Source organism: Malus domestica, chromosome 12, assembly GCF_042453785.1.
Source record: "Malus domestica chromosome 12, GDT2T_hap1".
NCBI classification, from domain to species: domain Eukaryota; kingdom Viridiplantae; phylum Streptophyta; class Magnoliopsida; order Rosales; family Rosaceae; genus Malus; species Malus domestica.
This window is the reverse complement of record NC_091672.1, coordinates 21,463,085-21,479,258: the sequence shown is the minus strand read 5'-3', so window position 1 is coordinate 21,479,258 and position 16,174 is coordinate 21,463,085. Positions and strand designations below refer to the sequence as shown.

Here is a 16,174-nt window from a genome sequence, read left to right as displayed (position 1 = left end):
AGATGTATCAAATATTTCGATTTACCTAATATTTTACAAAAATGACCTATGAAATACAACTGAAAAAAAAACAATGATTTTGGAGAAATAAAACAACAACAATTTAAATCAGTAAAATTCGCCGTGAAGTGAACCTTACAATTAGTTTTCATTTTTATCCAAAAATTAAAGTACAGGGCCCAATACATATGTTAAATAACTTCTGGCAAAAATCGATGTCAATTCATACGCCCGCAAAATATAAATCATGTGGACGTGGAAAGTTGTTTGCCAATTGTTCTGTGTGGGGTGAGGTAGATAAGGATGGCAAAGAAGCCATAGCTTGAGAGCATGCCATATATCACAACAACCAAAAGAAAAATTAAATAAAAAACAACCATGGCAACTTCATCTACCATACTCTCATCTTCTCTCCTCCACACTAGGGTTCTAACAGCAAATCGTCAAACCCAGCAACTCTGCCCAGCTCCCAGGAGGCGTGCCAGCTCCTTCACAGTTCAAGCTGCCAAGCTTCCTGCTGGGGTACGTTCTTAGGGCCGGTTTGCAAATGCTTCTTTAAAAAACACTTCCTGTTCATTACAAGCACGTTGAGAAGTTTATTTTCTGTTTAATTATTGTGAAAAGCGTTTTTGGTGATCTGAAAGTTTAAAAGCGATTTCCAAACAGGCCATCCATTTGTTCATTTTTTTTCTCAAGGTGTTGTAATCCGAATGAAATTTTAGAACTTCTTGCTCAAGTATAATTGTGAGAAGGTAGATTAATGTGAATCAAAATTTGCAGGTGGTGGTGCCAAAAGTAGAGCCAAAGTTTAAGGCCCCTTTTGCTGGATTCACCAGGACTGCAGAAATATGGAATTCTAGAGCATGTATGATCGGACTTATTGGAACCTTCATAGTGGAACTGGTAAAATTATTCTTCTTTTGCGTTTTTATGGTTTAGTATTGATACTTCGTCGTTACAGCTGTCGAGAAAGTGCAGTGAACCGCACTGTAGAACGATTAGTTTTTGCTGATATGGTTAATATTGCTTTCATGATTTTCAGATATTGAACAAGGGAATACTGCAGTTGATTGGAGTGGAGATTGGAAAAGGACTAGATATTCCTCTGTGATCGTTCAATTTGGGTATTTACTTAAAAAGTAAGATGCGGTCTTTTTTGCAACAAGACCTAAACTCAAGGTTCTAAAAAATGATAGGCCGCTAATCGGGCAGAGGGCTATAGCCTAACGCCTAGGCGGGGCTTAGGCGGGTGCTTAGGCGGGGCTTAAGCGGGTGCCTAGGCGGATTTAAGTGAATCTAATATATTTTGTGTAAATAAATGTCTGTTTATATTTTAAATATATATAATTTTATCATAAATTACAAAATAGAATGACATATATGTTATGAAGTATTGGAACATAATAAAAATATGAGGAACAAGCATATAATATGTATTTATTTAAGTATTCAACAAGTCTTTTACAATTTATTGAGAAAAATAAAATGTAAAATGAAAGTTATCTATTTTCTATCTAAGTGAGTTGCAACTTAGACGGGTGCCTAAACTGGTCTGGACGGGCTAGGTGGACGCCTCAACAGCGCCATTTCTTAATTTTCAAACGTCTAGGCAGCACCTAAACGGAACCTAGATGGCACTACGCGAGAATTTTTAGAACAGTGCCTAAACTGCAGTTTGTGCTTCATCTTAAGTGGGTACAACTCTGTTTTGTACCTCAATTAATGCGTGAAGATCTGTCCCTTCTAATATAGGACACTTCCGATATTCCCAACTTTTTATGTCCAACCCGACGACGCTTTCTTCCTGATCTCCGGCCAATGCACGTCATAGAATCTGTAATGCTCCTGGTTTAGGTCAATCGAAACTCACACTTGATAGCATATTTATTTCCGAGGGATTGCTCATCTCACCTATAAATAGTGGCCACCGTAGCTACCTCTTACATTATCCGAAAATAGGTACATAACGTTTACATTCATGCCAAGATGTCACATGGTGTAAAGATATGCTTGGTTCAAATCCTCACATATTTGCTGCACCGTTAACGAGTGCAAAGGGCATATGACGAAATGGGTGCACGTCTTCTCATTCCTTGTGATGTATATCACCAGAGAACCTCCAACTGCGACTGCAAGTATTGGGACTGACGACATTACAGGACCCTGCTGATTCGAGCATCGATAATTGGAACTGCTGAACTAGTATTAGATACGTCCAGTGCTTCGGCCAATGACAGCCGGCGGTTCCTCCATACAGCCTCCGCCCAACTCTTTGCTTTTTCACCTTGATCCTTTCGGTTCTGTTGGATACAAAGCACTTCAGCATACCCACCTACACAATCAATTAACCATATCAATGCAGATAACCTGGTTATAATCTTTAGATTAAAAGGTCAGCACGTCAAACATCTGCGGCGATAAAGGCCATTCAGGTTTCCAAATATCCAGACAGAGACCTATTCTACTTGAATGTATTCTCATTTTACAGTATAAGCCACACCAATCAGGTGCAGGAAACAATGCTTAGATTTGATCGACCGGAAACTGGTAAACAATAACATTATGGAATAAAATCCAATTGTAAGAAATCAAGGCTGATTTTCTAAAAATGGTCATTGCTTGGGTATAATTTCTAATATGCTCATGTTGAGGAAACATTCGGATGTTCAGCCATTACCTCTTGCAAGGGCCACTATATCACTTCTATCTACCTTTGCTTCTGTACCTACACAACCCAATAAAGAGCAATGAGCAATTATTACCGGCTCTCATATGGAGAAATTTATGGCACAGTTAACGCATACCTTCTGAGTCCAATGGTGGGGGTTTCAGCAACTCTATTGCCCTTCTATAAAGTCCCTGTCATTTTTATTTTTTGGGGTGGAAGAGTTAAGAATAAGGCCATAGAAATATAGGAGCAAGAACATGCAAGATTCCTAAGTTGAGAACTATAAGTATACAGTATAAGTTCTAACCTCTTGAATCAAAAGAGCACTAGAATGCTCTAGCATTGCTTTGCGTCGAAACATGAGAGCTATGCAGGTTAAAACAACACCAACCTTGGGGTGATGAGAGCCTACACAAAAATCAAGGAACCAAAACGATACCAACTTATCATTACATAAAAATTCTGAAAAATTCCATACCAGTCATAACGAAAGTAATGCCAAAGAAACACACCAAAACGTTCCTCGGTTATAGTTAAAGCCTTAGTCAATATCTCCTCGGCATCGGCAAAGTTCCTAAAAGATCAAAGATTAATCTCTCCACCATTCTAAACAGAAAAATGATAGGGTCAACAGTAGTCAAGAACTTACCCCAAGTGAGCCTCAAGTTGTCCCAAAGCACATGTGGCGGCTAGGGAAACTTCCTCAGCAGACATATTACTGGCTGCTAATGCATTCGGATTACTATACTCTTCATTCTTGGACACCCCTTGAATAACATTCTGGTAGACATCCTTTGCCAATGAAAAGTTCTGCGTTGCATGCAAGAATTCTCCATAGGATAAAGCAGTACTACCTACATAGCTTTCAATTAATCATCTCATGTTGAATGATGCCTTGTATTAGAGGCAATGACAATCATCACCTACAAAATGAACCTCACCAGTGATTGCCGGATTGTCCTTAAGTCCTTGAAAGAACGATTCAGCTGCAGAGAAACCAAATTCAGAATTTTCCTTCTTTCCTGACTCTCAGCAGTGTACTAGTTGAAGCAAATGTATATAAATAGACAAAGGCTAGCCTGCAACTGTACCTGATGCAGTATTACCATGGACAAGTTCAACAAGCCCTTTTACTGCTTTAGCACGAGCATTTATAAAATCTCCACCATTAGATCCAGGCTCATTGTTCTCCAACAGTTCTAAGCATTTATCTGCGAGCACTGATGAAGTATCATCCTATATAGGGAGAACCATTTACATATTTAACTATAAAAGAATACAAATACATATTTTTAATCGTTTTAGTGTCGACTTACCTGCTCTAACTCTAAGTGAAGTCCGACAAGAGCGTCCAAAGCGGCAACTTTAACAAAACCCAGAATGGTTTATTAGTCAACAGATCATTGTACTAAGGCAAAACTTCACAAATATATGAAAAAAAAAATGTAAAATAATAATCTTACGTCTAACACCAACTGAAGAGTTGGTTAAATCTTGAACCTTTTGCAGCTTCTCCATTGCTTCACCGAAATTTCCTCTAAAAATTTGAAATTCAAGTAATATAAGTTTCTTAATCCATCAAACACAGAACTTAATTGGGTTATCTAATCACCCAAAACAAACAAACTTGACTAGAACGGATGTTCCCATAAGCACCCAAGTTCTAATCCCCCTCTCCGCTATTTAGATTAGTTTAAAGTAGAATATCGCAAGTACGAGATTAAAAGAAAAACACCAAAGGGACCTTTTGCAGCTTCTCCATTGCTTCACCGAAATTTCCTCTAAAAATTTGAAATTCAAGTAATATAAGTTTCTTAATCCATCAAACACAGAACTTAATTGGGTTATCTAATCACCCAAAACAAACAAACTTGGCTAGAACGGATGTTCCCCTACGCACCCGAGTTCTAATCCCCCTCTCCGCTATTTAGATTAGTTTAAAGTAGAATATCGCGAGTCCAAGATTAAAAGAAAAACACCAAAGGGATAAAAAAGAAACCTTTCAGATGATAAAGTGGACATGGCCAACAACACCATTCCCCTTGAATTATCACCAGCAGGGTCTTGCCCTTCGCTCGGCTGAGTCGAAAGGCACTGTTCCAGTACAAGCACACCTTGCGCATACGATTCATCTACATTTCCCACAATCCAAATTTCAAATTAAAACAATTTAATTTCAAAATTTTATGAACAAATTCAAAAATTCAGATGACCGGATTGTAAAAGGACCTGATTTCTGAGACCTAGCGTGAGAGAGAGCGTAGTTGATCATCTGAAGAGCAACGGGGTTGACGTTCAAGCCGTTGATCCCGTCGTGGACAAGTCTGGACGGCGGTGATCGATGAAGGATGGAGAACCCGAGCTTGGCGGTTCGATTGACGGTGGCAGCAGATAGTGATAGATTAACTGCGGTGCGAATCATTTTGGGAGATGTGATTTCTCTCTTCCTCAATTGGATTATCCGAAGGGACCTGACTGGGAAAAATTGAAACTTTATAATATTTTTTTTTTTAATTTTAGAAGTTAGTCCCTGCAATTTAATTATATTTGAAAGATATTACATACTTTCATTTACCCTTTGGACAAAAAATTAAAAATCAATTTGTTTTTTTTAATAAATTTTGTTAAATTATATGTTAAAAAGCCGTCATGTAAGAATTGGACATCATTCCACTACTAAGTTAAAGGACCATTTGTTTTCTTTTTTCTTTTTCTTTTGTTTTTTTTTCTAGTTGTTAACATGTTCATAATTGCTATGTTTTAAGAAAGCTGCCCTTCAAATTAGCCCAAGTACTGAAAGAATGTGATAATAAGTTAAGATTAAAATTTGTTATGAGTTCGATTCCTTCTAATTCGACTAAAAACATCTTCTACAAACCCGGCACTCAAATTTTTTAAGAATTTGGAATTTTGGATGCATAATTTTGATCCTTGTCTCTCCTCTTCGTGACAGTTTCTTCTCTCCCTTCGTGAGAGTTCCTTCTCCTCTTGTGAGAGTTTGCTTTTAACTACTTCCTCCCTTTTCCGTCGTTGGCCCTGGTTGTGTCCAGGGTCGGTGGCTGTCTCCCATTTCTCTTTTTCTTTTTTGCGTGCTCATTGGCCTGCGTTTTGTCCCCGTTGTTTCGACCCAATTTACCTACACTCCTAACTCTGATCCCTTCTTCTTCCAATCTCAGTTTCCCATTCACATCCTTATTTCTATTCATTCACCATCCTATCCATCACACCTTGCTCTGTCCTTCCTCTGTCTCACTCAATTTTGGATCTACAAGCCATTTTTCTTCACGCGACTTGTCGCAAACCTCTCGGAACGTGCGTACAGCTCTAGCTTCGGTGGAAACACCACCACTTTCCATATGTATGCCTTTATTGGCATTGTTACTGGTGGGATCTCTTTCCTTCTGGTTTCATTAAATATGTGGCTCAGATCTATTTAGTGCTTGATGGAGGAAGGTCGGAGGTTAGAGCTCTCTTTTCCACCACTTATAGGACATTGGTTGGCTGGATCTCTGGTATTTGTCAGGGATGGAGGTGCACGATGGTGGATTCCGGTCGATGGTGGTTGTGGTGCAGGTTGCTTAGGGATGACAACGGTTCGGTTTGGAGACGAAAATGTTACATCCATCCCTATAACTGCAAAAATTAACCATATCCATAACCGCAAATTAACCATCAGGGATTATCCATAACCATACCCACCGGGTAACGGATTTTTCATCTGTTAACGGTTATATCCATCTTCGTCAAAAACAAAAAAATTATATTCATCTAATTGGTGCACAATAATTTAGTAGATACTAATTTCATCATTAAACAGACACGTCTAATAATAAAAAACATAACAATGAATGAATTTTGTAGAGTATTGAATAATGTGAGTTGTTGATATCTCCCATTAACATTATGTTTGTGCATAATGAATATAATATAGGGTTTGATGCATAAGCATTATGTTGATATCTCCCATAAACGTTATATATATATATATATATATATATATATATATATATATTGTATACCCCTATATCCATATCCAAAACCATAACCGATTAAAGTTCATGGTTTTTCCCCATATCTATTATATACCCAAAATTTTCATACCCAAATCCGCTACATTCGGGTGGTTGTCCACGATTTGAGTTGCTATCCCTAAGGCTGCTTCGGCTTCTTGTCTTTTTTGTTTTTCTATTTGGACCCAATTATCTGTTTGGGCTTTGTTTTGCTTGGAGGCCTCATTTTTATTTTGTGCTTGACTTGTAATTGAGCCTCCTATTGTATCGTTGTTGGGTTGTTAATGAATTCACTTTTGATAAATAAAAAAAAATTAAAGTATTAGCTTCTGTTGTAAATAGTGGGTATGTATGCCCACATGCATATAATAAACCTTTTCATAAGTTTAATAATGTTTTGTTTGCTTTTCAAAATGTTTGCTCTATAAATAGAGCATTATAAGTGTTAAAAATGTGATGCTAAAAGGAAGAAAAGAGGAAGAAGTGAGAAGCCACAAGGCTCACGACAGAGAGGGAGAAAAGAGAAAAGAGAGTTATCTTTGTAATCTTATTACTTCAAATTATAAATAAAACCACTGCTGTTGCCTCGAGGATGTACTCCAGTCACACTGACTGTAGAGGAACCTCATAGATTTTGTGTCTTATTTGTTTATTCCACTGCACATACTGTCGATTTTTCAACACGTTATCAGCACGAGAAGCTCTCATGTCAGTGGAAAGCACAACACCACAAATCTTGTGCACCTCATTCAACTGGAATCTCACAGATAAGAAAATCTTTTCATTTCATCTTCAAATATCAGTTCAATTGATTTTCTTGAAGCAACTATATATATTGTTGTATGACTATATCATCTTTTGCAAAAGCAAAAGAGTACATACTCAAAATTCGTAAAGAATTTGACAACCATGTAAACAACCTCGGAACTCTAACTTGCGGACCTCAGATTAAAATACTTTCTTCTTGAAAGTTGTTTGTTCGCTCAGTATCTACAACATATCAAAATTTCAGAAAACTTTAACAGTGCGATCGTCCTAGATGTCTGAAATACCAAACCAGTTTCCAATTTCCGCAGAAAACTGGACATCCACCTTATGAGTACCGCAACTCCATTTTTGTAGCTCAAATCGAAATTGTTTCTTCACAAAAGTTGTTTGGTATCCGCTTATCCATATCATACTAAAATTTGAACTAAATCTAACGGTTTGATCTTCTCATAAGTTGTAGACACTCTTGACTACAAAGCTTATGGGAACCGTTTCGACTTTTTCGAAACTCATCAGAGGAAGAACACCAATTGGAGCTTATTGTTACTATTATTTACTAAGTAACCAAAATTACTTCAGAACTGTGAAATAAAAATAAAAATAAAAGGAATCAAACAAAAGAAGTGGCAGACCAAGAAAAAGAAAATGAAAAAGCAAAAGATGAGGACTTAATCATTGCATTTTCTGTTTTGACATATTTATGTGCATGGTGTTGGTTTAAAGCCTATGTCACAAGTTCCATTTATTTAAAGCTATTTATTTACAGTGGGTAGAATTATTACCTTTTGCTTTAAAGCTTTGATATTTATGTGAATGGTGCTGAATCAAAGCCCTTGTCATAAGCTTTATTTACTTAAAAGCAATTTATTTATCATAGCCGAAATTACCGCCTATTGCTTTAATTTATTTATTGTATTTCTTTTTGTTACAATGAGTACATATTGGACCTGAAATTCCTTGATCAAATCAAAACCTGAAGTTTCTTGATCTTCATCACATAAAATGATTGGACCCGAAGTTCCATCATGTAAAAAGATCAGGCATGAAATCCCTAGATCCTCAAGATCAGACATGAAGTTTCTTGATAAGCACCTTAAGTTTGAAGTGCCGCAGTGCCTCAGTTTAATTGTAATAAAGGCCATGAGAATCCCAATCCATATGCTATTAAATAAGGATCAGAAGTTCCTTAAGGTATGTAAATGATGATATAATGCATATTCGATAGAGAGTTTACATCTAGAAGTTTTGATGATTATTGCATGCCATTGGGCATTGATGTTGAACACCATGTTCCTCATGTTCATACTCAAAATGATTTAGCAAAAGTATTTATTAAGCAGATGAAATTGATTACTCGCTCTCTGATCATGAAAACGAAATTGCAAGTTTTCTACATGTGGACATGCCATTTTACATAATTCACTATTAAGTTTGGTTGAGACCAGTTACCAACCATCGATATTTCTCAGTACAACTCGTGTTTAGGCATCAGCTAAACATTACACATTTACGAGTTTTTGGTTATGTTATCTATGTGCCTATTGCACTGTCATAACGTACTAAAATAAGGCATCAATACAAACTAGGAATTTATGTTGAATTTGATCCACCATCTATCATTCAATATTTAGAACCCTTGACTAGGGATATGCTTATCGCGTGGTTTGCAGATTGTCATTTTGATAAGACAATTTTCCCGCCGTTAGAGGGAGAAAATAACATTGTTCCAGAACAACGATGAGAAAATATCATTCCAGAAGAATGATGAGAAAAGACCATTCCAGAAGAACAAAGAGAATTTGTCGTATTTTGATTTACAAAGCAATCAATGAAAAAATGTAGTAAGAATAATCGAATGATGCAACGAAAGTGATGAAATCATATACACTTGAAGCAAATGTACCTACAAGAATTGATGTCCCTGTTGGACAAAATTATGATACAGTAAATGATTTATCTATTGCACGTCTGAAGTGTGGCAGACCTTTAGACTCAAAAGGTTCATTCATTCGGAAAAAAGAAAAGAATATGGCACTACTGAACTATTGCATTCCCAAAGCATAATTGTTACATGACAATCGCTGTATGGATATACGTCCCAGAAAGGATAATTCGCGGACATGAGAATGTTGATGTCTCATGCATGGAGCATGATAGACTTATAGGTTCCAATGACTCAACTCCCAGAAGTAGAGATTAAAATTCAAGCTCTATAACGCTCAAGAGGAGGTTATGATCTGCATTTTCTAAATTATGACTATCTTGGAAGAGATAATGTAATGCCCTTGAAGAGGCAATGGATATCCAAAAGAAATGAAAAGCTTTTATGCATGCGCTTGCACATGAGAATATGGGATCTCAAATTGATGATAACCAATAGTAATTTTGGTTTTTACAAGTAGCTACTAAATTCGTCAATGAGCTATGTTGATATTGAGCCCCGTTCTTTTTCCGTCAACAAGAATTATTGGCCAAAATGGAAAAATGCAATTCCATTACAATTTTGTAAGAACGTGGAAAAATGGACCTATATACTTGAATACAATACAAATAGTTAAAAGATGTTGAACCAAGGAGGTTACATTGGACATTTGTAATACAGTGAAATACACTCACATGATATGACATAAGGTTACTAATTGAAACCTGAAATTATACTCTTGTAAACAAGTTCATATGAATGGAGAATTATATACAAAGGGTTGTGAGTCGTCCACATCATATCTCCATAAGTAAATCCCTCAATTATACATGGGAGTAAGTTGCTCTGTATAAATTCCAAAGAAAAATGTGTCATGAAGTGTAGAAAATCCCTAAAGGATTCAAATTGCTTGAAGTAAGCCCCGGAAGGGTAAAACATAAATTATGTACTCAATACCAATGAATGATATAAATTGCCTTAGTGAGTACTATCATTATGATATTGTTGCAACATACTAAAATCTCTTGCAAGAGTCAATGACATTAAATTAGAAGTCCTGCAGAGTTGATGATAATAAATTGAGACTCCTGAAGAGTCAAGAAAGATTATAAAGTGTTGAGAGAAATATTATCTCGAGCTGCAGATCGAACAATATGCCAACACGAATCTTATCCATGATGTTTATAATATTAAAGAACCATATGGATTGAAGATTATGAGTTAAATACTCAAATAATGTCGACACTAAGAATGATCATTTATCTTCGTGAGGGTAAAGATAAATTAATGTTTGGTCCAGAAGTACCACATCTTAGTGAAGTATATGCTTTATTGTATTTGGCACAATACATTGAATGAAATAAAGTTTATCTATTAATATCTCCGAGAAATTACAGATATGTGCATACACATGAATTAAAACAAACAAATAGGATGAAACCTTCACAAAGATTGCTCATGTGAAACTTCAGTACTCGGCAGTACCCCAAAATGGAGAGGTACTGGAGATTGATCATATGGTAAAACACCAAAAGGGGAAGGCATCAGTTGCTTTTGGAATCTAGCAACGAACCTCTGGTGATCACTTTGAATCTGACTTTCAGATTCCTGTAGCTGGTCAAGCTTTCTTTTCATGCACGTAAAGTAATTATTTGCAAGCATGTGTAACACTCTATTTTCGTACTTAAGCCCTCTAATCTTTTGTTTAAGACTTGCTACCTTAGTCATCAATGATTCAACTTGGCGAGTTTGAGTAAGTAGGCGTTGACCCATATTGGATACAGAGCCTGCACACTGAACACTGAGAGCCAATGAGTCTTGAACGGCCGACTCATTAAACCGTTTTGAAATGATTCTGTTATCCTTTGGAGTGAGAAGATTCCTAGCTACCATAGTAGCGGTTATGTTATTCTTCATCCTAGAGTCCCCAACTGTAAGAGGACCATTAGAAGATAAAAAGGACGGGCGCCATATATTATCCTGACGATACTCGTCTGTATCACTCCTAAGACTCAAATCTAAGTAAATGTTAGATGGGCAAGCCATTTTCAGAAATGATGAAGGAAAAATAAGGTCAAATAAAATTTCAAAAGTGCAAGAAGGGGAAAAATTCTATAGGCATCAACTTTCTGAGCATACTCTTGAACACAATTGATGTCTATATAAAAGAAGAGACAACAAAGCCACTTATTCAGAGACCGAAGAGGCACCACTCTCCGAATTTCAAAAGCCAGATTTTCCTGAATAAAGTTTGTTGGCATTTTTCAGATGCAATCTCAGCTTTTTCTGATATCGCGTGCAACTTTGTCAAAGATCTCTAACAAAGTTGAAAACGCGTAAATCTTACTATTCCAACTACAACATTGTTGCCGACAAGCGTGGATGACAAAGCCACATCCATTCCACTTCCTGCTATTAGGGAAATATCTATATATGTCGACCTTTGTTCTCTATAACAAGGCAGACCTGCAAGAATACCTAACTCTTCCTCATCTCCAAGAATGCATCTTCAACAAAGCATCTCGAAATACTCAGTTTTCTTCCTCTCTAAGAATACATCTTCAAATAAGTCACACCAGAACAAGAATATCTCATATCATCAAGGATGAGAGTAAAAGTAACTCATATCATGCAATCTCTCTGTCATTTCCTTTGTCCTTGTTCTTACTTGCAAAGACAAGGATAAAGAAAGCAATATGTCGGAACCTCCACTCAAACTCCCGGTAAGGAACTGACTGCTTGGAACATTTCCTGATTGCTTACCTAGCATTGCTCTCGAGTAGTCATCTTCAACTATTGTTGGAGCTGGGTCTCCAGTCACCAAGAAGTGATGAACCATCCAAATGTAAAGGTTGCATTCCACTCCTGCATCAGAGGGCAAATACTACAGGAGAATATGCCACACATGCATGGGGGAAAACCAGGCAAAATACTACTTTGATAGGAACATATTTATGCGACTTAGTTAGCTTGTTCTTTTGTATTTGTGTTGTTATTTCTTAGTTAATTATGTATTTTAAGCTATTTTCGTGTGTTTGTAGGTCATAATAACAAAGTTGGCAAGAAAGTGCATTTTGGAGCATTTTAGAGCATTCTTTAGCCAAGATTGGATAGTGCAAGCATGGAGACATGAGGATGGACGTTTTTGAAGATTTGAAGGCTAGAAATCAACATGTGTGTGTGCAAGTGTGTTGACCTACAACTCCAAACATCCATCCACTACACCCATTACATCCACTCATTACCAAACACTCATCCATTACACCCGTTACATCCACTCATTACCACAACACTCACCCACTACACCTATTACATCCACTCATTACAACTCCATACACTCCTCTCCTTAGCCTATAAATACATCCACCCTTCACCATAATTTGGGGGCCATCATCCAAAGACACTACATTTCACATCTCACAACTTCATTCACAAACACAATTTCCTAGCCGTGCAAATCCATTCTATCCATATATCCATACACATCCTAGACACTTGTGCTACAACAAGGTGATGAAAACAAAGGTCCTTGGCGTTTCAAGCTTGGAATTTTGGAGCATTTTAGGTGTACTTCGTTCTTGCTTTCAATGTCTACTTTGTTATTTTCTAATTTTGTTGCAATTATGAGTGGCTAAACCCCTATTTAGTTAGGGGGAAGTTTGAAGCCATGAACATGCTTGAAATTTGAATTGATTTCTTCCAATTGTGATTTGATAAGTTGTGATTGCAATTCAATTATCTATTTTATTCATAACCGATTCTTGTATGTTTATGAAGGATGCATACTTAGTTTTCATGCATGAATTAGATGCTAGAATATAAATGAGTTTCACCTAATCGTTACAAGTTTATATTCATGAGTAGTGAAGGTTGTTTATCACAATCGCGTTAATTGAATTCTTGGCAATTGTATCATGCATTCATAGTTATAATTGCCTCGTCAACACTTATGATTTTCATTGAACGTAATGATCTCTGATTGTACCTCTATTATGCATTCATATAGGGGACTTTTAGAGAATGATTTGGGTTGTCGCATGCATTCATCCAATTCAATGAGTAAAGGAAAATCTGAGGGTTAATTTGTGCATCACGGTTAATCTGGGGTGTTGAGCATCATAGTTTATTGAAAAGCAATTGGAGATTGATTTGTATGCAAGTGTGTCATGTGTGGAGAAAGACCTTCTAGCTAGCCCATCATCCATCCAAAACAACCAATTTCGTGCAAATCTGTTTAGTTCTAGTTTCTGTTTTGTTTTACTTTATTTTCGTCCAAAACCTAATCCCCCTTTACTTTAGTGTGTCTAATTAGTTAAAATCTGTTTTAGTTTGTGTTTTTAAGTGTTTTGAGTCTATAGAGTCTAGTTAAGTGTTTTTAAATTTCTTTTTGTAAGTCAGTTTAGTTTAGATCAGCAATCCCTCATAATCCTTGGTCCAGAACGATCCCTACTTATACATATACTACAATTGTCAAAAGATGGTTTAATTTGAGTGCTTAACTTTCATTCGCATCAAATTTTGGCGCCGTTGCCGGGGATTAACAACTTTGCTAATCCCCCGTTGTTTCTTTTTCATGTTTTTTTGTTTTAGTTACTGACTTTGTTTCTATTTGTGTCTTTTATTTTTACTTGTGATATTTGATTTAGTTTTGTTTCCTTGATTTTAGGGACTAGAGAAGTAAGACATGGATTTTGCTACCATTCAAGCTCAATTGGCGAAACTTACTTCTCAATTGTCACAATATGCCGAAAGGACCACAATGCAAAGTGTCCATACATGTGGTGTGTCCTATGGACAAGGATATCCAACTCATCAATGTTAATTCACTGCGAATGAAGATGCTTGGGGTTATCAAAGCTATAGCCAATCATGGGACAACATGTTTTCAAACGCTTACAATTCGGATTGGAGAGATTATTCAGATTACATGTGTGGAGAACCGCAACAATTCCAACAAGATGGATATTGGCAGCAAGAAGATGAGTTCTGTCACTGGCCATATGAACCATCACAGCCACTACAACAATCTGCCCAATTCAATTCAGGTACATCTTTGGATAATGATACGTTTAATAAGTTACTCACCTCTTTAAACCAGGATGTAGAAAACCGAAACAAAGAGGTGCAAAATCAAGCTAAGAAGACAGGCAAATTGGAAAAGCAATTTGGGCAGATTATGGAGTTCACGTTACAAATTCAAGAGCAAAGTGAATTCTCCAACTCAACTGTTGAAAATTTGAAGGAAGATTTTGAAATCCATGATGCTATCACTTTGGGAAGTGCTATGGAGGTTGGAGGTGAACCCAAGACATCCAAACCAAGCCAAAACATGGATGAACAGCTGCTGCTCGAAGAAGAGGAGAATAACAAGGCCACGGCAAGGGAAGAACCACATTTTCCGTAGCCCCATATGCCATCTATGCCGTTCACTACAACCAAGGTAAGCCTAAATTCAATTTGTCCTGACCCCGTTTCACCAAATGTCCTTATTCTTTGCAGGATCATGCAATCCAAGAAAGAAGAGGGTGAGAAAGGCATCTTTGAAACCTTTCCAATGAATCAAGAGCAAAAAGTGGATGGGGAATGTCTAGAATTCATCAAACAAGATACACTTAAGACTAAAATTCCCAAAGAAGTTGGATTTTATGACACGGGACAAGTCATAACTCTCAAAACACCAAATCTGGCCAAGTCCCATATCCCTGCAACCTTCAAAGATGTGGTGTTCGTAATTGAGTTTGTGTTGGAGCAAGCAAGTAAGCCATCTTCTCCAACTTCGATTTTATTATATACTAACTTGCTGATTTTGATGATTCAGGCATCTACACTAGAATTTAAACCATTGCCGGATCACGTCAAGTATCACCTTCCATTCAAGGATCAACTCCATGTCGTGGGCCCTGTACAAGCTTAAATGGAGGTATCGTCCAGCTGGAAGACGTTAAAGCAAGCGCTTCTTGGGAGGCAACCCATGTATTCAAATAAGGAAGATTTTTGAATTGCTCCACAATCAGTTTTGCGTTTCTAAAAACCTTCCCTTTTCTGTAGTTTTATTTTGCCATGATTGTCATTTTTATTTGTTACTTGTTTAATTATTTTTGGTGTGGGTTTATTTTTGAAACACTAACAGTTATGCAAGGTATTTTTACATTCATAAAAAAAGGAACATTAAGCAAAAAAAAAGCTACAAGAGGGAGCCTTCACAAAGGCTGCTTAGGAGAAGTCTCAGTAGTCAACGGAGCCTCAGCAGTCGGCGGAGCCCCAGAAGGAGGAAGCATCGGAGGTTGATCATTTGGAGCTTCATTATGCGATACAGCCCCAGAAGACGAAGGCAAATGCTGTTGGAACAAACCCACAAACCTCTGATGATCAAGTAAAATCTGACCATCAGATTCCTGCATCTGGTCAATCTTCATCTTCATGTTTGTAGCATAATTATGTGCAAGCCTGTGCAACTGTTTATTCTCATGCTTGAGCCCTCTAATTTCCTGTTTGAGACTCATCACTTCAGCCGCCAATGATTCAACTTGACGGGTTCGAGCAAATAGGCGTTAGGCCATATTAGACACAGAATCTGCACACTGAGAGCCAGAAAATCCTTAACAGCCAACTCATCAGACCGTTTGGCAAGTAGTCTGTTATCTTTGGGAGTGACAAGGTTCCTGGCCACCACCGCAGCTGTCATATCATTCTTCATTACCGAATCCCCAACGGTAAGAGGACCAGTAGGGGATATGAAGGATGGGCGCCATATGTTGTCTAGAGAAGGTGGGGCTGCCTCTTCACCAAGGTTCAAGTCAAAACGAC

At 37.2% G+C, this 16,174-nt stretch overlaps 2 protein-coding genes across 2 annotated transcripts in view; one reads left to right on the top strand and one right to left on the bottom strand.

The window, feature by feature from the left end:
- LOC103423432 (light-harvesting complex-like protein OHP1, chloroplastic) overlaps positions 1–1,448 on the top strand; it is a 90,215-nt gene extending 88,767 nt beyond the window's left edge. The window contains exons 2-4 of the mRNA XM_008361519.4: positions 365–522; positions 781–903; positions 1,043–1,448. Coding sequence (XP_008359741.1) covers positions 379–522; positions 781–903; positions 1,043–1,111 — 336 coding nt within the window. The 5' untranslated portion in view covers positions 365–378 and the 3' untranslated portion in view covers positions 1,112–1,448. The remainder of the gene's footprint in view (positions 1–364; positions 523–780; positions 904–1,042) is intronic.
- A 401-nt stretch (positions 1,449–1,849) lies between these two features.
- LOC103450256 (uncharacterized) lies at positions 1,850–5,180 on the bottom strand. The gene is made up of 12 exons (XM_029089598.2): positions 4,898–5,180; positions 4,668–4,800; positions 4,132–4,205; positions 3,985–4,031; positions 3,760–3,904; positions 3,610–3,654; positions 3,318–3,522; positions 3,181–3,242; positions 2,976–3,076; positions 2,805–2,859; positions 2,678–2,725; positions 1,850–2,332 (listed from the first exon to the last, which is right to left on the bottom strand). Exons 1-12 carry the CDS (start codon positions 5,088–5,090, stop codon positions 2,154–2,156), a joined length of 1,287 nt encoding a protein of 428 aa, XP_028945431.2. The 5' UTR covers positions 5,091–5,180; the 3' UTR covers positions 1,850–2,153.
- Positions 5,181–16,174: the final 10,994 nt, after the last annotated feature.